General features: G+C 45.8%; 1 protein-coding gene across 3 annotated transcripts in view; it reads right to left on the reverse strand.

Annotated features, from left to right (window-relative positions):
• Positions 1 to 21,350, reverse strand: part of SLC6A12 (solute carrier family 6 member 12) — a 37,053-nt gene that overhangs the window by 4,623 nt on the left and 11,080 nt on the right. For 2 of the 3 annotated variants that reach the window (XM_042890519.1, XM_042890518.1), the window contains exons 4-14: positions 19,634 to 19,774; positions 17,679 to 17,766; positions 16,139 to 16,271; positions 13,212 to 13,346; positions 11,593 to 11,696; positions 10,475 to 10,599; positions 9,763 to 9,875; positions 9,021 to 9,158; positions 7,923 to 8,025; positions 2,395 to 2,495; positions 1,128 to 1,298 (exon numbers count right to left, since the gene is read on the reverse strand). In XM_042890519.1, the coding sequence (XP_042746453.1) occupies positions 1,128 to 1,298; positions 2,395 to 2,495; positions 7,923 to 8,025; positions 9,021 to 9,158; positions 9,763 to 9,875; positions 10,475 to 10,599; positions 11,593 to 11,696; positions 13,212 to 13,346; positions 16,139 to 16,271; positions 17,679 to 17,766; positions 19,634 to 19,774 (1,352 nt within the window). The other variant, XM_042890520.1, reaches the window with a different exon arrangement.

Here is a 21,350-nt window from a genome sequence, read left to right on the forward strand (position 1 = left end):
TCATGAGGTTGGCTTTGATTCTCCCCTGAATCAGCCCAGGCTTGGCAGCTGGCTCCTTCCTGCATGCCACAAGCATCCATTTGGAGATTTCTTCATAATAATATAACTGAGGGGTTCTTGAAAATTACAGATAATATAACCTAAACCAGGGCAAATAGAAAATGCTACAGTCTGAAACTGGCTGAAGCAATTTCTTGGATGTGCTGTAAAATAAGCATTAGCACCACTTACAGCAGCATTCTAGTCCGAGGACTGAAAGAACTTGGCAACAAGTGAGGCATCTTGCCTGTTCAGCAAGCAGGACATTTAGGCAATCGCTTCACAGAAAGCCCTGAGTCCTCATAAAGGCATATGAAGCCTCTGAGCTGTCAGGAGTCAGATGCAGTGTCAGCCATCAAGACCATCTTCAAACTGGCTGTGGGATAGGGAAGGTGCAGGGCTGCCAAGTGGTCTGAAGCACAAGATAGGGCTAGGAGAGTTAGGATTCCAGATCTGAACTTGGAGCAAACCATATCACGACAACTTGCCACAAGATTGACTTATATTGTCTTACATTGGGAGGGATACATTTCCAAATTGAAATAGCTAGGGAAGTTAAAAGGTTGAAAGGTTGAGGTGCCTTTCCTTAAATCTGTGTTCAGTGGCAAAGAGAAATTACAATTTATCTTCCACTAAGCCATTTTATCAAGAGATATACCAGGCAGCTCCCTCCCGACCTCGTCACCTCTTCATGGCCACCAATAGCAATCAAATCTTGTTTTTGTACCTGATTTGCGCTGGCACAAGTCAGTAAAGGAAGAGAAGTAAAAGATGGTGTTATGCCATCTTTACTAACATCATCAGCATGTTAAAACCAGCCAGCATGTGGCCTCAGATAGCACACACTGGGAGGCCCTCTGTCATCCAGGGAAAACCCTGGAGAACTGATGATCAAACTGAAAGCTGTGCTCCCCCCAAGCCCTACATGTTGTCAATAATAGTTGTCAGGCATTCTGGGGAAAAGGCACTCACACTTCTCCTTGCCTTCTCAGAGGAAAAATGTGCAATGTGTATCCTCCCTGGGGCCCTTCCCATGAGCTGTCATAGGGAGGCAGCAGCAATTCACCCAGTGACCACGATCTCAGTACCTGTTTCAGGGATCCCTTGGTCCTCAGGAGGATGAAGATGATGTAGAGAGGAATGCAGACCATGGAGGAGAGTGCCATCAGCCAGCCCAGCACGTAGCCCCAGGGTGGGTACACGTAAGAATTGTTGTACTTCAAGGGTGCGTACTTAATTAAGGAGAACAAGAAGACAGCCTGGGGAACACAGAACACAAACATAGCCAGGGCATAGGGAGTAGAGGAAGTCAGGCAGTCCAGCCCTGCACATGCCAGCTAGGTGGCAATGAGTGTGCTGTTGTGCATGAGCTAGCATGGCCATTGCTCACTGCAACAAGCCAGAGCCTGATGTATGCTGACTGCATGCACAGTTTTCTCAGCTAAGTCCAGGCTTCTCTGCAGGCTCCATGGGGGTTCAACCTAAGCAAAATTGGCAGCAGATTTGAGGGTTTGGGAACACAGAGACTGAAATTTAGTCATGTTGAGGTTAGAAACTGTTGCTGTCCTTTTCAGAAGCATTTCAGAAGTACCAGGCACGGATTCATCCATCTTGGGAGTCTCTAGCCACAGAACACTCAAATAATTTGTGCTGAATCAGATTTAGTTTGAAAATTCCCCCAATATTTAATTCCTAGTGGACTCCAAGGACAGAGGAACAGAATTCTTGCGTAAACTGTAGCTATATCCTGTCTGTGTTCCCACTGATGACAAAAGAAACAATCCACAAGATCAGACGTGGAATCAGAATTTGGCACAGAAAACTTGTAAATGTCAGTGAAGTAAAACTGGACATGAACTTGAAAGAGGCAGGAACTTATCTTTGAAGATTTTTTGTTGTTTTGTTTTGTTTTTTAATACAGTTGTCTGAAAAGTTTTCAAAGAGATTTAATAACACAGAAAGCAAATGGCCATAGAAAGATATTTATGAACAGAAAATGGGAGGCTGCAGGAACATGGACTGAAGCAAGTTTTTCACAACAGTGTAACACTCACCAGTCTTCTATTCAAAAGTAATTTGACCAAAGCTCTTCAGACTTCTAGGATACATTTTCCTTTGCCTTGTCAGTAAACAAGGCCTGTAAATAATGGCTTTTCAGGCTAAATTAATTTTCCAGGCAAAAGATGAGGCTTTACAAAGGAAAAAAGTTGACACCTCAGCTATGGATAAACTTGTACTTCTCCGCAAGGAGCTTGATAAAATGACAGTAGCACCTTGAAGACAAATCAGCCTTTCCTACGAAGAATGTGGGGACCCAGAACAATCTGTTATGTTGTCATAACTGCACGCACTTACCAAGCACAGACCCGGGGTGAACACCAGCCAGCATATCTTGATCAAAGGCCATGGCCGATAACCAATCATGTCTTCAATGTTGTCGTAGAAGCGGTTGGCACCTTGGCCACCAGCCAGCACAGAGACAAAGTCAGAAGTGAGGACGTAAGATCATTGCTGTTTCCTTCAATCACAACTCATATCAGATCCCATATTTCTTTATCCTCAGTGTTTCCTCCTGGCAAAAAACATGGCTACCCTAATAAGAGCATGTGACAGACTTTCCTGGTATCCAGAATGCTCACCTGTGGCTAAATACAGATGGAGGCTTTTAATTTCAGCCATAACTTTCCAGAAAGCTTGACATAAAATAAATAACCTGTCCCTCAGAGAGCAGCATCTGTAAGTCAGAGAATGCAGACCCTAGCTTGAGGGGTATTTGATTTACAGGTCAACAAGGGAAAGCTCTTGCAGATGGAGCACATGGGAATGTGTGAGCCCAGAGTGATGCAAGAAACAAAGAGAGCAGGGAACACCAAATAAAACCCTCTCTTTGTTACCAGCTCAACGCACCAAAGAGTTTATGTCAAGAATCCACACTGAACTGGGTGTTTCACCTGTCATGAAGAGCCTGCTTTCCACAGAATATTTATTTTTTTGGCATAAAACCAAAACACCCGAAAATCCAAACTCTGCTAGAAAACAAGTCTTCTATCTGCAAGTATTGCTGTTCTGTTCAATAGAAGTTAATCTGTGGATGCCTGATCTCTTCCTTCTCTCACTGTTCCCCAAAGTTGCATGACTGGCCCATTAAATTAAAGTCTAACTTCTGTACACACATCACAACACCACGGAAAGATCTGACCCTGTGTTCAAGAAATATTCAGAGGGTTCAAGTTAATGTCAGGGTTTAAAAATAAGTCAGCTTCTCTTACGTAGCCCATATTAGCCTGCACCCACCTGAACCCCATGATTCAACAGAGTGGGATATACCTCTAAAGAGCACCTAAAAATCATTCCACAGATCAGACCCTATCCACCGACTCTTCTCAAACCAAAGCATAAACTTGAAATGCATGCAGTGATATATAGAGAAGACAGCATAATGCAAGTGGAAATCAGCAGACCTTCTAGCTCTAGGATGTCTTCAAGGAATAAGATCCTCATAGATCATAGATCCTCATAAGAATGCACCCGTAAGAATGCACTAAGATCTTCCTAACTACTAGAGATACTAAATCAGACTTTCTTAGGTAAAATAGGGCAATGTTAAACAAAAAGCTGGAGGTAACTTGCCCATAGAAATGGTTACTGTATTTGCCTTATTGAAGTTTTATCATAATGCTTAGCTGATAAAGAATTGCTTCTTCTTTTAGGGTTGTTCATCCAATTGTGAACTCATTGCCAGAGTTCCTATCTCCAAATGAGCTGAGACCTTGTCTCCTTGCATCTTCATACCAGAAGGGTGGGCAAAATTTATCCTAGAGGACTTGCCACACTACCATGTGCTTAGTATTTAATGTGCTTTGTTGTGTTATGTTCTTCTGTCTTAGAACCAAGTCCCAAGATCTTTTTCCTTTGTGTGAATTCTACAAAAGCATATTAAGCATGTTTTTCTTTTCTGTAATTCTTTGTGTTATTTTCTGTATCCCATGACTAATATTTGCAGGAAAGCTCCCTTAAAACCAGCTTTTGAAGCATTTAGGAAAGAGGGATGGGGAGGAGCACGTTCTTTGAATACCTCATGGTTCCCATCTTGAGTTGGCAAGTTAACAAGTAGCTTCCAGCAAAAACAAGCTGCGCATATCAAGGGACATGCAGCCTTGTGTAGGAGCCCAGCCTACATCAGAAAACAGAACCCTAAAACTTCCAAGCTACAAATCCCATGAGGCTTCAGATAATGTTTCTGAAAATATGTTGGGGATGAAGGGGAGATAATATAAAAATATGTTCTGCCACAAAGCCAAAATCTTCCATGAGGTAGGAAAAAAAGGGGAGTGAGATAAATGATATGGCTGCGGCATAGCGCAGTCTCTTACACCGTACAGTGTTTCCACAGAAACACACCATGATGTCAGATATACGATGGATAAATTAATTCACACTGACGGCTGAAGTCAATTTCACTGCAAATTTTGGATCTAAGATCTAGTGAGAGATGTAGTGAGTAAAGAAACACAAAGATGCCAGACCAAAAGAAAGACACAGTGCACGTCTATTCTCCAGGAAGGAAACAACACAAACCTTACAGTTAGTTACAGCGTGGGTCCACCTGTTCCCATCCCTGTTCTCTGTAGTATTTCCATCAGGTCCTGTGTTTCCAGGACCACTGTGGCAAACAGTAGGGTGTTGTGGTGAAACACGATGGACACTGACACGAACAGCCTCAGAAAGTACATTAATGGGAGCTTTTACGTGTTCTGCTTTTCACAGGATATGGAAAAGTAATCAAGCTAAAGAAATCATCAATTCAATCACTCAGCGTTGGCTTTTTGTGCAACTTGGAAGCTAGAGGATTTGTGCAGTCCCCATTCCTTCTCAGAATATTAGAAGCAGCTTATAACAACTGCAAGTAATGAAAGGGACAAAGATTTTTCTTTTCTTCCCCACCCAGAAACAGTGTGTTTCACAGATGAAGTACATAGTCCAGGAAATATTTCTCAATATGTCCTGGTTTCAGCTGAGATAGAGTTAATTTTCTTCCTAGTGGTAGGTACAGTGCTGTGTTTTGGATTTTGGACAAGAATAACGGTAACGTGCTGATGTTCTGATTGTCACTGTGAAGTGCTGCACAGAGCCCAGGACATGTGTTCTTCTGGTGCTGCCCTGCCAGTGAGGGGGGAGAAGCAGATGGGAGGGTGCAGAACCAGGACAGCTGATGCAGACTGGCCACCGCTGCACCATGTGGTGTCATGTTGAACAACAAAATGGAGAAGAGTTGGCTGGGAGGACAGCTGCTGCTCAGGGAATGGGTTGCACATCAGTCAGTTGGTGGTGAGAATTGAACTGTGCATCACTTTTTTTGTATATTCTTATTGTTATTAATTTTCTCCTATTTTTCTGTCTGAGTAAACTGCCTTTATCTCAACCTACAAGTTCTATATTTTTCCATTTCTGTCCCATATCCCCCGAGTGAGGTGAGAGGGTGATCAAACAGCTGAATGGTGCTGGGTTGTCTGCCGATTTAAATCACAATACAGTACATCCTGTTTGAACTGTTAGTGTAGAGCCTATGACAAAACTCTCTCTTTTAAATCTTTTCTCCCAAGCTGCATTTATTTGCATTCATCTGTACTGAATTTCATCCACAGGAAGTCAGTACATGATGGCCTTGGTGCCACGCCACAGCTCTGAGCTTGTGTCTGCTCTCTTGCTGTCCCAAACCTGCAGTGCCCACGCCTGTGCCAAAACCATGAAAATGCTGGCAGGACATTTGCTGGGGCACTGTAGGAACTGTGTGCCATTTGGGTAGCAGCTGCTTTTAAAGAGCCTTTGCAATCCATAAGTAACAATGTGAGGTTGCCTGTAGCAGGGGCATCCAAGAGGATAAAGCAAACTCAGCTAGGGCAGCCTGATGGGCAGGATCCAGCCAGGAGGAACCCACTGCTGCTGCTGGTAGACACACTGCATGTGAGCAAGAGAGGAGGATTTATACCAGCTCAACACAGATTCACCCTGCAGCCACCCACAGGTGCCTGCTGGCATCAGTTTGCTTTAGCTTTGTAAACAGTTCCAAGGGCTTCAGCCCCAGCTCTCATGCAGCGATGGAGGCACGTGCTTTCTCCTGCAACAGCTTATCATAATATGCATGCTGTGACTGCCTGAAAAACGAAAACATCACTCCCATACCATGTTTCTGTGGCATCATGCTGCAACCCGAGTGCACAAGAAGAGTACCCACTTATACGAGGGCTGTGTCGCCAAAAATGGAAGGGACACAGGTGGGGGAAGAAACCAAATCACCTCTGTCCCTCCCTGCAGCAAACAGGATTGGTAGGTGGGATGCTGTGAGGTCCTTGTGCAGGCAGAGAGCAGTATGTGAGGAAAGCCTTAGATCTGAGCAAGAGCATCTGCCTGTCAGCAGAGGGAGGCTGCCAAGTGGTGGGCGGCTGGCGTATGTGCTGGGAGAGGGGAAACTCAGAGCGTGTATTTGTGTTAGCAAAAACGTTGTAATTCTTCACAGTGTAAGCAAGAGGCTTGGTCCTGCCAATTCTGAGGCTGGGAAAAAAGCAGTAGTTGGCACTAGGCACATCTTTTCTACTAAGATGGCCTGTCTCAGCCTACTGTCTGCATTTCAGCCCAGAATCAGACCCATGGAATGGCTACTTGCCATGAGGAGCAGGGCAGAAGGAGGGAAAAATGGGCAAACTGTAATGTAAATTTAATGTAGCTCAGGGTGGTGATAGCAAAGCCCTGTTATGCATGGATGGAAATCTCCTTCTCCTTAGAAATCTCACAGGGAACTTACAGAAGTTGATTAAATTCAAATCTGGCCAAGGTCTGGCACTGCAAGCTCTCAGTTGAGTTTCCCTCCCAGGATATCTCTCTAGAATAAATCTCTCCTACAGACACACTTTTCTTGCATCCCTGGAAGGTTAAGCAGAAGCAGCAGAACCTGCTCCTATTTCAGTGAGAGAGAAGTCTTTCCAGACCAGAAATTGGTTCGATTTGTTTGAGTGTTTGGAGAATATGGCATGAGAACATCTTTATCAGCAAGTGCACTACAGCCATGGCAAACTCCGTAAAACCACACATACCAAAGAAAGCAAATGTGGAGTGACTGTTCTCCTATCTCTTCTGAAGTAAGATCTGTGGGGCAGAAAAAGGAACTGGCAGGTGGCAGGTTCAAAACAAGCAAAAGGTTGTGATACCTCATACCACAACAGACCGAGCTGTGGAACTGCTTGTTGTAGGGGTTTTTTTTTGGATGATAAATGCTTACATGAGCCAACTACAAAAAAATACAGAAGATAAATAGGAAGATTTTACTTTCAGCTCTGGAAATCCTTGACTTACAAGTTTTTAGAAGTTGGAAGAATATTCCCAGGAAATATCATTGCCAACTTACTATACTGCCCCTGTACTCCTCCCTAAACATCCATTCATTTCTTTTGGGACTGCCATCACAGCCCATGAAAAATATAAAGTATGCATCATCACAGAAGTGGCACGCAGTAAGTTTGTATTCCAGCACTTTGTGTGAAACAAACTGGCAGGATTAAACCAGAGGTACAGGGTACAGACTGAAACAGAGTCTGACGAACAGCAGTCACTCCTCCATAGCTGGGTTTTCTAACCCATAGGATGAATGGAAAGAGCAGCAAGGTAACACAAGATAAGGAAGCTTCAGAGATGGAAAAGTCATTTCTACTCCAAATGTAGAGCAGTTAAAAAATGTTGTGAGGAAACACACTGGAAACCAGACAAGAAAGAGGGTAATTACAGCATTTCCTTGCTTCCTAAGGGAGTGGTGAATCTTCTCCATCCACCTCCACTTTCCCAGCCCCAGCCTTGAGAAGCAGCAGCACAGGTTTTTGTCCTCTACTTACCGTATACCCATCCTACACAGATGACTTCAAAAATGGCCAGGAATAGCAGGCACGTGCCACTAGCAGCATAGTAATCAAAGAGCTGGAAGATGTACATCCCACCCTGTAACAGAGGTAGAGAAAAGGGAGTCATAGCAGGTTTCCATGTCCACAGGAGCACTTTATTATTGGTTTGGTTTTGTTTGTTAATCACCTAGCAAGTTTCCAGCATTACTTCAAAGCACTATGACAGTGAAAATCTCTGCATCTAAGAAATGGGGATCCTGATTGCCAGGATATTCAGATGATACCTTATTTTGCCTGCATCCATGTTTACATATTTCTCAAGGTCCATACCCCATGATGGCAGGCACATCACTTCCTGCTGCCCCTATCTCTTGGGTTGAGCCCTGTCTACTTGCCATCAGCTAGCTCTAGAATTCAGTCGCCTCATATTTCCATGTGTGTTTTCCAGAGAGAAAGCCATGCCAACAGAAGTCAAGCAGATGCTTTCCAAGGGTGCTGAAGGACTCTCTATCCACTGACATAGTAGTGGAATCCCTTAATCCCAACACATATAAGGTGGTGTACTGCAACAATGGGTGTAGATGCCTCCACACGAGGGGCATACCAAATCCATGGAATCCCTGAGTTCAGTTTCTCACAGTTGAATCTCTCTTGATCACATGCCTGGCATTGCATCAACACAACTCTGCTGCTTCTGGTCCAGAGACAACAGGCTCTCCCTTGGCTGAGGCAAGATGATGCTGCACTCATTACCCCAATCCTGCCCTCCTGCCACCCTGCTCCTCATGCAAAACAACCAGCAAGTGATCACTGCCCTTAGAACAGCTTCTGAATATGCAGCTCAGCTTGCTTGAGCAAGGTGATATTTGCATAAGGCAGCCTTATTGAGCTGCAGGGCTGTCTCTGTGGCTCCATAACAGGTGCAGGAGCATCACACCATCAGCGACAGTGGCTGAGAGACAGCTGCTAATGCATTGAAAACAAAGGATAAACAAAAGCATCAAAGACAAGCCTGTTGCCTCTAAGTGCTCCTCCAGAGCAGTCATGCAGGATTTCTGGTGTCTGGTTGTAGCCCAGCTGCACCTCTCTTACCTCAGTGACCAGCAGTAAGCCCAGCAGGTAGCACATCACCGCAATGGCCAGGATCAGCAGCTCCCGACGTCCCTTCTTTCGAAACACTCCCGGGAACATGTCAATAAGAGCTGTCACCATGCTTTCCACACAGACAAACTGTAGGAGAATATAGGTTACAAAGCCTAATGTCTCCCCTTCCCCAAGAACATGCTCACTGTCCTTTTCTCCTCAAGACTCGAAGACTTCTCCCAAGACAGCTAGGCCAGTGTGAAGGAGAACAATCAACAAGGTAAGGAAAGAGGGGAGTTTGATTCAGGGAACAAAGAGAAGTGGAGGTTCAAAGGTTTAGGTGCTACGAAGTAGAGTCTGAACAGAATGCCCTGCTTGGCAGCCAAGCCAGGACACCCCCTCTCCCCTTGAGCCTGCATACCAGGGTTTCACACTGCTCTGCTGGGTTTTCCTCCTGGAGGGTAAGAAGTGGATGTAAGACCATTCCCCATATGGAGATGTGCTGGGACACCCTCGCATACATGTGAAGATAAAGATGCCAAACAGAGATGCCACCACATATACCCACTGGCCTCTCTTCAGCCCTGGCTGTGAGTATCTGTGGTGTGAAAGAGCTGTGGACAGTGTGGAGAATGTATTTGAGGTACCAGCAAAACATATAACCACCTAATCCTTTCCCATAGGCATGAAGACGTGCGCAGAGTGGCAACAGACACTTAGGAGTTGGAGAAGGAGGGTTAGCTTGCTGTACCTGGCTGTCCAGTCCCAAGAAGATCAGCATGAGGAAAAAGAGGCAGGACCAAAGCTGAGACACGGGCATCATTGTTACTGCTGTTGGGTATGCTATGAAAGCCAGACCAGGACCTGCCAACAAACAGCAGCATAACCACACCTGAAAGCACTGGTCCTGCAGACCTCACTGCAGACAGCACAGCGACAGAGGATGTAGATAACATCTATGTCCTTGGCCCTGCACATGCCAGCTAGGTGGCAATGAGTGTGCTGTTGTGCATGAGTTAGCATGGCCATTGCTCACTGCAACAAGCCAGAGCCTGATGTATGCTGACTGCATGCACAGTTTTCTCAGCTAAGTCCAGGCTTCTCTGCAGGCTCCATGGGGGTTCAACCTAAGCAAAATTGGCAGCAGATTTGAGGGTTTGGGAACACAGAGACTGAAATTTAGTCATATTGAGGTTAGAAACTGTTGCTGTCCTTTTCAGAAGCATTTCAGAAGTACCAGGCACGGATTCATCCATCTTGGGAGTCTCTAGCCACAGAACACTCAAATAATTTGTGCTGAATCAGATTTAGTTTGAAAATTCCCCCAATGTTCAATTCCTAGTGGACTCCAAGGACAGAGGAACAGAATTCTTATGTAAACTGTAGATAACATCTTGGGCTTCACCTCAGAAAAGCCCCCTTCCCCAGCCTCCTCAGGCTCAAAGTCTGCTGAAAAAACCTACCTGATTCAGCCACTTCCGCAATGGGTACACCCTGCTTTCGAGCCATGAAACCCAGCACAGAGAAAATGGCAAAGCCAGCAACAAAGCTGGTGGCACTGTTCAGGAAGCAGAGCATAATGCAGTCCCTGCAGGAGGAGATGAGAGAGCACACTGTTTCCCTTTGCGCAGCGGGCCCACTTAGGGTCACTTCCGTACTCAGCTTCCCCAAGCACTGAGGAGTGTCAATACTGCTCCTCAGCTCCCTCCAAAGTAACCATCAATTGCTATGGAGAAGTGCAGGTATGCAGTGTATTTGGGCTGGAGAGCTATCTAGAGCCATGCCAACAGTGCAAGGCACATAAGACACTAGAGGAAAGCGTCAGTGCTCCATGAGTGACAGACACATTGTGGAGTGCCGTGGGAAAAGTATTAATTGCCTGGCCAGCAGCCACAGCAGCACTTCTTTGAGAAGGGCAGAAGAGATGACTGATGTCTCCAGAGCACTGTAAAATTTTCCCATCTGCGGTGGAGCAATACTGGAAGTAATAACAGAGCCCCATCTCCACAGGACTTTGAGGAATGTGCCAGAAACGGTCTTGATGTCTTTACTGAGCTTCATGTCAGGCCATGGAGAAAATAGAGCTGTAATTCAAGGGCAAGGAAGAGGCCAGATAGACTTGATTAATCTCCTTGAGAGGATCAAAATGCCACTGGCAATACATTACCCTGCTGTTAGTGAAGAACTTGAGACAGGGGGCCCAGCCATCATCATCTTTGTACCATTTCCCCTACCTAGCAAGTGACAGTAGAGATAGCTGTGTAGCCCCTTCTCACTCACCCCATCAAAACAGCCTGTGGTATCCCCATACTGGCTGGGCATACTCCATATCCACTCCTTTTCTTCCAGTCCCTCCAATTCCAAGCTGACTCATGCAGGAGAGGGCTGGTAAAACACTTCTCTTGGAGCTCCTGCATTGCCCTACCCAATCTCAATCCCTATGCTGAGTCCATCCCAAACTATGAACCTGTCCTTATTCAAAATAGCGTTGCCCAAAGGTCTATCTTCATCAGGCACAGCCCTGTGCAATTTGTCTCTGAGCAAATTTCCAGGAAGATCAAGGCACCTAGGCTTCTCTTACCTGTAGCAGTTGTTGGTGTATTTATTGTAGCTGCCCAGAGCTGTCAGGCATCCCTGGCATATGGCATATGAGAAGAGAATCTGTGTGCCTGCATCCATCCAGACCTGGAACAGAGAACGTCAGTGGTCTCCAGACCTGGTGACAAAATAAATAAGTGGTTGTGCCCTGCCTGGCAAACACCCCTCCGTCAGAGCTGAACAAACTGTATGGGATAGGGGGACACAATGGATGCAGAAACTGGAATACATCTCTGGGAAACTGAACTATCAGATGAAAAGACCTCTAGGAAAATGTTCTTATGGGGTCTGTGTTTGCACATCAGAGTGACACAAAGGCATTGGCCAATGCTGAGTGGGCTCCTTCCCCTCTGCTCCATCCCTCTTCCCCAAGAAGGTTTTTGGGCCTTGGTCTCCCAAACTGCTGCAGGGCGAAATCCAGCACTGCTCCCACTCCCTGTCACAGATCCAGGGTGACAGGCAGGAGGGAACACAGCCCTCTTTCTGTCTGTACACTCCCCCTCATTCTCTTTTTTCTCTAAGCAGCAGCAAACAGCCAGGCAGCTACAATTTGACAGTCTGCAGACAACCCCAGCCTGGGCAGTGCTGTTGAGATCCACAGGAGTGTGGCACGGGTACACACACAGATCCAGCTTTGCACCCAAGCTTTGCACTCTCTAAAATCAATAGCAGAATTCCTCACTCCTGCTATGCTGCCTTGCCGCAGCCTGGAAAGACCACGTTGGCTTTGTTTAGGCTTTTAAAGGTCAGGAGGCTTTCGGTGAATAAGCTCTTGCCATGAATAAAATGCACTCAGCCTCCATTGCCCCCCTGTTATTTATTTCAATATTAAAATGCCATTTATGTTCGGCTGGCTCTTGTGTTTAGCGCACCACAGATTTTGTATTGACAACACGTAATTGCATCTGAAAGCCATTTGGGGGAAGATAGTGTGTTTGGCAGCTGGTTTGGGAGCAGTTGGGGCTGCGGCCATCTGGGAAGATGCGGGAGGTAAGCTGAGGCTGTGGGCTAAGCATATTGCTTGGCTGCCTCCACAGAAAGATTTAGCAGCAGAATAATTAGCAGCAATGTCATTTAAATACCCTCCTTGGGGCTGGGGAGCTGCATTAACACCCTGGAGAAATGGTGCATGCAGCCTGCGTGCACTTCTGAACCCTCCTGGAAAGGAAAGCGACCTGCTGTGATGGAGAGATGTTGGGGTCTTTGGGTTGGGGTCCCAAGTTCTGCCCACCTGGATGGGGGAAGAGACCTAGCTGCATGTTGGGACATTCACTGATGCCATGTGGTTGGTCCCAGGCAAACAAAGCTCTAAGCAGGCCTGAAGAAATGGAAAGTCGTAGATGCTTCCCCCCCCACCTTTCCTTAATTATTTGTATTTAAGACCCAGCAAAACCATCTGCTGCATGCTGAATATTTCATGCACTCCTCTGATTTTGCTGAGCCCATGAGTAGCAGTGACCTAATATGCCCATATGCTGCAGATGTGAGCAGAGAATCTGCACAATGTGGGGGCCAGGCCCTGCTCAACCTGTAATGAGTTTCTCCCAGTCTGAAGGCCTCCCCTGAGAAAAGGAAGCCAGAACCTCATCTGCCCCCACTCACCTGCGGGTCTGCTAGCCTGGAGACATCTGGCTTCAGGTAGAAGACAATCCCCTCAGCGGCACCCGGCAGTGTGACTCCTCGCACCAGCAGGATGACCAGCATCACGTATGGGAAGGTGGCAGTGAAGTACACGACCTGCAGGGAAACCAGACAGGGTCAGCAGGGAGTGTGGGTGTTATTTTGTTCCACCTGCAGCCCCCACGCAGCAGATGTCCCTGGACCTTCTCTCTGGCCACAGCAGCTACTGCTGACGTGGATGTGGGGGGGGGGGAGGGGGATGTGTGGGATGGGGAAGGGATTAATCAAGGCTACATCTCAGCAGTGGTTTTGTTAATCTAGGCTCTGCTCCTCACACAAGGTTTTGTCACTGGTTGCTCTTGATATTTTCTCTTTCCAGTCATCTTCATTTCCCTGCTCTCAAGCTGTTCTCTTCATCTTTCCAGAGCTGCAAAAGAAACCTACGTCTCTTCCTGTCACTGAGTTTTAATGAGGAGTTATTAAAATTGTCCCATTCCCAGCAAGGGGTTTCCAAATTAAACAGCAACTTTTGCTGCCCAATTTGACACTGCATTTCCAGGGGTGCTTGTGTGACTCCCTCATCCCTCCAATGCCTCTGTGCACATGGGTAAAAAATGGGAACACCTGGAGCCTAGAAGTCTGTCAAGAAAACATACGCCATTGTTTCCGTAAAGCTTTCTTTTCAGATCTCCCTGCGTGCTATGTAAACAAATATTACAGTACAATTAATCATCCCTGATCTACTGCCCAATATAAACTTCTAGTTACTGTTGTTTGCAAAATATCCATGAGCAATCTGCAACTTCTTAACATTTATTCACTACTACAATTCATCCAAGTAAAATTAAAGTTTGTTTACTGTATGGATTCAAAGTGAGGGGTCACAAATGAAGATGTTGCTGCCTAGTGATAATTGGTCAAATCAGTCACGGTACTCAGCACTCCTGCTGCTCCCTGACTGAAAGAGAACAGGAGCATTTTTGGCACAAGAATGAAAATATACCTTTAGAAATCACTTCTGGGGAACATCTGCGCAGATCAGCTGATTGCATCAGGAAACGAAAGATTGAAAGTGTGCAAGAGTGGGCAAAATGAATAAAAGAAAAAGGCTTTCAATGAAAATGGTTCTTCATGGGATTATTTGAAATTATTTTCCTGAGGTTACTATTGTTTCTTTAAGGTTAGACTCCTTAAATGACAGAAGCGTAAGCACAAGAGTCTGGAAGGGCTATCTGATTGGTGCAGCCCTTCAGTCAAGCATAGCATTTGTTTACTCTGCAGTGGGTAAACAAAATTATGCACATACCCAGAGTTTCTGGGACCTCCCTACTGCTTCTCCTAACGTGTATTCAGGGTTGAAAAAGAAAGGAACTGAGTTTTGTGATGGTGTTCCTGTAAATCTCAATGTAACTACCTGCAGAGCGGACTACTGGTCTGTCTGGCTTGTGGACTGGGACAAGAAAACTCACCATGTTGCTCACCTGGACCATACACTTGACTAGGAAAAAGTAGGTCCTATATCCTAAGCCTTGCAATGGGAAAATCTTCTGTGGTTCCAGGAAAACCATGACAGCTATTGCCTGCACTTGCTGAACTCTCACTTTCTGGGTTGATGTCAAACCCGACTTGATCCCAGATTAAGTGAACTTCTTCAGCCTTCTCTCACAAGGCAAACTCCCTGCATCTGAGCAGCACTGGGCAAAGAAAAGGCTTGGTGGGAAGAGGGCTGAGAATTGATGGGAACCTGCAACAACTCGATTGCACTTCCATGTAGACACAGACTCATAAGATCAGAATGATAACTCTCGTGAAGGTGGCACTGTGTTAACAAAACAGCTTACATGGAGCATTAGAGATTGACAGTTTAAAAGCCCCTCTCCCACAGATGTGGAATCATGCTCTCCCTCCTTGAGAAGTGGTGAAAGACAGGTCAGCACCAGCAAGAGGCTCTGGAGAGCAGAGCAAGCTCTTGTCCTGTTAAAACAGCGGCCCATTAAAATGTAGTTTTAAGGTCAGAAATGGGATTTGACACTGAAACAAAGATCTGCAGTTCTACAGGAACATTTGCCAATATTAGGGATAATTATTTGGAAGAAGGCTGTTGCAAAAAATTGGCTCCTCTCTTTGTTGCTGGGACATCCGCTGAATGCCCTTATGTTGATAACCTACCCATCTCATCACAGCCCCAGGGAGGAAGGATGCCCTGACCAAGTCAAGGCTATAGCAGAGTCCCTGACACCCACCCCGAGGCACACCACATTCATCCATCCCAGAAGGATATCCAGTCTACCTGACCTATGGGAACTGGAGCAATGGCTTCAGCCTCAAGAGCAGAATGCACAAAGTGACCTACTGAGCCAAAGAGCCAGAGAGAATACAAAAGGGAGCCCAAAGGAAAGCAGGAAGACATCTCTCCCACTCCAACTATTTTGCAGGATAAAAAAGCAGGAGAAATTAGTGATCTGTTTGCTGAGACAGTTGCAGGCAGAAGCTTCTCTATTTTGCTTAACTGTTTAATTATTGCCAGGGATAGAAAGCTTGGTACTGAAGAGGATCTAGCTAAAAACATAAAGAAGTCACACTGAGACAACACACTGATGAGTGGGTGGTTCCCAACGACATTTGTGGAGTATTCATCAGCCATTGTGGGTCGTCTGCAAGGACAAAGGTGACCTATGATTTCCATCAGTTCCCAGCTCTTCCACTGCTTTTCCCTCCCCGTTTTTCATCCTTCCTTTTACGGGTCAAATACAACCAATGTAAATCAATATGAACCCACCAGATTTTAGGTTTGACTTTGGTGCTGTGTGTCTCCAGTCTCTACTTCATGAAAAAGTAAGAGATTGGGAAAGAAATGTAAGATGGGTACAAGGAGGATTATGGATGAGGGGGACCATCTCTGTTCCTACTTTTCCTGTGGACTTGACACCTTTCCAGATGCAGAAGTAGCAGATGATCCACGCCAGCAGGAGACACAGAGCCAGCTCCCAGCGCACAGTGCCCAGTTTGTGAATACCATCCGTTAGTCCCAGGACTCTCTTCCTGTCGGTATCCAGGGACAGCAAGATAAGCATTAACACCTCAGATCCCATTAATTCAAATACATCTTTGACATTTTACCCCATGAAAAGACTAAACAGATCTGTCTGGGCTCCCAGATGAGTGAATTACCACAGCATTGCCAAGGGCTTGCTTCTCTGTTATTCCTGTGAATGCTGCTCCACTGTGCCCCGCAGCTAGCCCAAGCCCTCCAACCCTCCCAGCCCACTGCAGTGTGCTCACCAGAGCCACACAGAATGAAATCATCACGTACACCTCACTGGTCCATCACCCTGACAGCTGCTAGGTAGACTCTTCTCCATCCAAAGCAAGCTACTAATGTCATCGTCAACCCATGGCCACTTTCCTCTCACCTCCCCATACACTATGGACACCCTGCACATAAGTTAAAATGATCTCTGTGTTTCCCATCTCCTTTCTTCAGCCTCGTTCTCCAGATACTCACCATCACCAAGATGGACAACAGGAGAGCTCAGCCCTGCAGCTCATGCAGTCCTAGCAGCCCAGACCCACACTTCGGATTCCTATGCACTCCTTCCTCCAAATCAAACCCCTTGTGGCTCCCTTTGCATTGCAGCTTGTGCAAAAACCCCAAACAACTATTTCTGAGAGGTAGCAACCCACAGATGTAGAGAACAGGGCAGGAAAGAGAGTCTGGCAACATGCAGACTTTTTCTGCATCCATACCTCATATTCTCTTTGCACTTTGGTTGTTGCAAGGGACAACCTCACTCTCCTCTCAGGGGCACTTGAATAGCTATAGAAACAGCATGGTTCTTGCAGCCATTTCAAACTCTTTGCGCTGCAGTGAGAAGCCTCTCTAAGATGCTGGCCTGATGAAAAACCCCTCTTTCATAGGTGATTCATTGCCTCCAGACCCATGGCCAAACCTTCCTCAGTGCCTGTCTGCTGCCTCACCTATCTGCCTCAGATGTCTGCTCACATACAAAGACAGGGCAGCCAGATAGACCTTTTCCTTTGGCAAGATGTGTTCAGAATAAGTGAAATGGCAGTTTTACCCTTTCTATTTCACTGTAGAGGACTGATCAGTCTGCCCCCTGGCCTCTTCTTACAGAGAACACCTGGCTTACAGAAAGTCCTCATTTCTTTTGGTACTTCTTTTTTGCCCTGACATCTCAGTGCCAGAACATGTGCATGTGTGCACACGAGCTCTCTAGGCTGGCATGCTACTGCAAGCAGCCTTCAGGGTGCATTTAGTTCTCCTGGAATCCACGATGATCTTGGCAGCTCTGTGCACTGTGCTCCCCAAGTCTGACATGCCCCTGTTTCTGACACATGGCACCTTACTTGGTCTTATGGAATCCCTCCCACTCCAGCATATCTCCTGGATGAGAGAGGAGCCTGAACGGAAGGAAGGTGATCACGTACTCCCAAAACTCAACCACTGGAGAGGTGGTGTTTGCAGGCACAGTTCTGTTGTCCCAGCTGGAGGTATTCAGAAAGTCCACACAGAGATCTAGCAAAAGAAAAGGAAGTCAATGAGCCAGAGAAATTTTCCAAGACTCCTCCATGAGGGATGCTCCTTCCCCACTGTTCCCTAGCCTTCATGCTGACTGTACACAGACTCTTCACCCTGTGCTATAAAACATCTCATTAAACTTTTGTATCTCATTAAGCATCTCACTGAAGCCTGGCTCTCCCCAGCTATGAATTCCAGTCCAAGAGTAGGCAGAGAGCTTGGGTAAGGAGAGGGGGAAGGGGAGAGCTTCTCTGCCAAATGGAAACCACATGACTGCAAAATGTAGATTACTGTGAAGAAGCCACCATAGGTAGCCAAAAATAAAAAAGAAAAATTTAAAAGATGGAAAATCCCATTCTCCTCACACTCTACACATCATCTGCTATCCACACATATATGCGTATATTCTCAAACACCACAACTGCTTTCATGTTCCACTATACCATCCCCAACTCTGTCACACAGTGTAAAACTGCTAAAAATGGAGGAGATGCCATGCATCCAAGAAATGCACTTCATTACACATTTGGCAAGCAAAAGATCCACAGGAAAACAGAGGAATGCCAACTCTGGCTGGGAAGCTTCAGCACATGAAGAGAACATCTGTGGTTTTCCCAACAAAACAAACAAACAAACACCCCCCCCCCTCCAAAAAAACAACAAAAAAAAGCATGTTGGGGGAGCTAAAGGAATCAGATCCACTCTTTACAAAGATGCTTACCTCTGCTGGGATGTAGGGGCAGAGGAAGCTGTGAGTAAATAGCCCATAGGGCAGGGAAATTTAACACATCAAAGGAATGATTCACCACAAAATAAATAAATAAATAAATAAAGAAAGAAAGAAAGAAAGAAAGAAAGGGCTTTAGCTGCTGCTGAAGCCCTTTCCAGCCTGGCTTTGAACTGAAAGCAAAACAACCTGTTCAATATGGTAAAAAAAAAAAAATAAATTAAAAATAAATAAAAAAAAAAAAAACAAAAGCATGCCAAGCCTCATCAGATTCATGAAAGTTACCTCATATCTAATTCCACTTCCAGGGAACAGCCCAAGTGCCTTAAATAAAATGAAAGCCTAGTCTTTACTGCTGGGCATGGTGTTGTGATCTGCAGGCATGAGGAATTGAGATCCCTGGCCAAGACAGTGAAATTAGACCAGAAGAAGAAGGCTTTAAGAGTTTTGTGTTCCTGGTTCCTGCACTGGGAGACTCATACTGGCAAATCCTCCTATGCAGGTTTGGGCTGATTTAGCCAAAAGTTGAGCGTGCAAAAGAAAACAGCTGAGCAGCTACCACTCCAGAAGCTCAGAAGGAGCCAAGTAGCGAAAGGGAATTGTAAAATAAATCATTGTGCCAGAGCTAATGAAAAGCTCTTGCCTTGTGAGGGACACTCCAAATTGGCTTGAAATCTCTTTGCAACCCATATATCCCATTTTCCAGAAAACGTGGATTGTTCAGTGAAATCTCAACAATGAAAGTATCTCCATGCAGAAATAGTCTTACTGTCCCCTACTACTAAGTATAAAGCCAGACCACTCACTCACTCTTCCTGGCCTTTTGTCCATGGTGAATGAAGACCGCTGCCTTCACAGGAATCCCACAGACCACCTCATGGGAGCAACCCCTCTGGACAGTACTCTGTGAAACCCACAGTACAACTACAAAATAATGTCAGAAGCCAAGACATTCATCTACAGTAAAAATATTTTTAGACAAGTGAAAAAGCATTTTCTACAAAACCCAAATAATTTCTGGGAATTGGGAAGGGGGAAAAGAAATCTATGAATCTGTGACTGCATGAATCTATTTGAAAACTGAGACTCCATCTCCTACCTTTCCTCCAACCAGAAGCCAACCAGAGGAAGGTGTACCTGAGTTCCAAGGGTTATTGCAGCTGGCCCATGGTAGTACGGTGGTGAATGAGCTGAACAGGTAGAAGAGTGCCCAGGACAGTATAATGATATAGTAGATGTTTAGATAGGTCTCAATGACTTGCGAGGAATATCCAATTCCTGTGAAGAAAAACAAAGCCTCTGAGAAGGCCGTCAGATGTCAAATGTCTAAACTCATCCCCCATCCCCTCCCCAAAACCGAAAAATGGCACAGTGCATGCTATAGTAAGCAGAGTGTAACACCAAGCATAGGTCACTAGAGAATAGAGTAAGAGCTACCTCTAGGAAAGAGAAGGGATTTTATGAAGACAAGAAATGTTGCTGGTATCTCTAGACAGCTATATGGTGGAACAGAGGGAGAAAACTTTTCACTGATGAGAAAATATTTTTCTGATACTAGCGCTGTTATATTACACTGCCTCGCCTTCAGGAAAACAAGACGTATAGCCTTGAAAGAAAAGAAATATAGGTGAGTTTATTTCTTCTGGAAAGACTTGGGCAAGAAGAATTCTCACTGCTGATGTACACCAATCATAAAATATGGTGATGGGGCAAAAGACCATATATAGGAGACGAGCTCTACCTTTGGGTCTTTGGGCTCATCACTCACTGAGACACCAGAAAAGTCATTGGGTCAGAAAGCCTAAATTCATCTGCTGAAAACTGGCTGTCAGCACCCTTACAGATACCATTGCTGTCTGCCTCCAGGCCATGTACTGGTATTTAATTTGCCTGAATATAGGCTTCTCTTTCCTTGGGCACTGGTAAGGTTGCACTGTAAGTACTGTGCTCAGTTTTGGGCCCCTCTCTACAAGAAAGACATTGAGGCCCTGGAATGTGTCCAGAGAAAGGCAACAAAGATGTGAAGGGTTTGGAGCACAGGTCTTGTGGGGGGTGGCTGAGGGAACTGAGATTGTTCAGTCTGGAGAAGAGGAGGCTCAGAGAAGACCTTATCATACACTGAAAGGAGGTTGCACAGATGTGAGGGTCAACTTCTTTTCCCAAGTAACAGTGATAGAATCAGAAGGAATGGCCTCAAGTTGCACCAGCAGAGTTGGATGTTAGGAAACATTCCTTCTCAGAAAGACCGATGACACATTGGCACAGGCTGCTCAGGGTGGGGGTGGAGTCACTGCCCCGGAGGCATTCAAGAACCATGTGGATGTGGCACTGTGGGACACATTTAGTGGTATGGTGCTGTTGGGCTGGCATTTGGACTTAACAATCTTAGTAGTCTTTTTCAACCATTATGATTCTATGAGTCTCTGCCCATAAAATGAGCGTAATAGACTCTCCTCTGGACAGAAGAATTGTGGAAGTTAAATTCATTAACATCTTAAAGCCATTTAGCAATCTTCTTCCATGAGCTCAGGAGTCCTGGTTGTTATACCTGTACCTTAGTCCCAGCCCAGCTCCAGGCTGTCAGTGTGGTGGCTGCAGCACAAGAACCCCAGTATGCAGGACATCAGCCTCATTCTCTCTTCAGCATTTGTCCCAGCTTGCATGGAGGTTTTTGTCTGTCAACACATACCCTTTTTCCCAGCACCACTCTTAGTCACCTACAGGAATCACCCGCACACACAGCAGGCACCAGGAGAGAAAACAGGGCTGCGAGAGAAAGGAAGGGAGGGGGAATAGGGAGAGGAGAGGAGAGGAGAGGAGAGGAGAGGAGAGGAGAGGAGAGGAGAGGAGAGGA

This window comes from Lagopus leucura, unplaced genomic scaffold, assembly GCF_019238085.1.
Source record: "Lagopus leucura isolate 7727_CA_CO unplaced genomic scaffold, USGS_WTPT01 Super-Scaffold_100159, whole genome shotgun sequence".
NCBI lineage: Eukaryota > Metazoa > Chordata > Aves > Galliformes > Phasianidae > Lagopus > Lagopus leucura.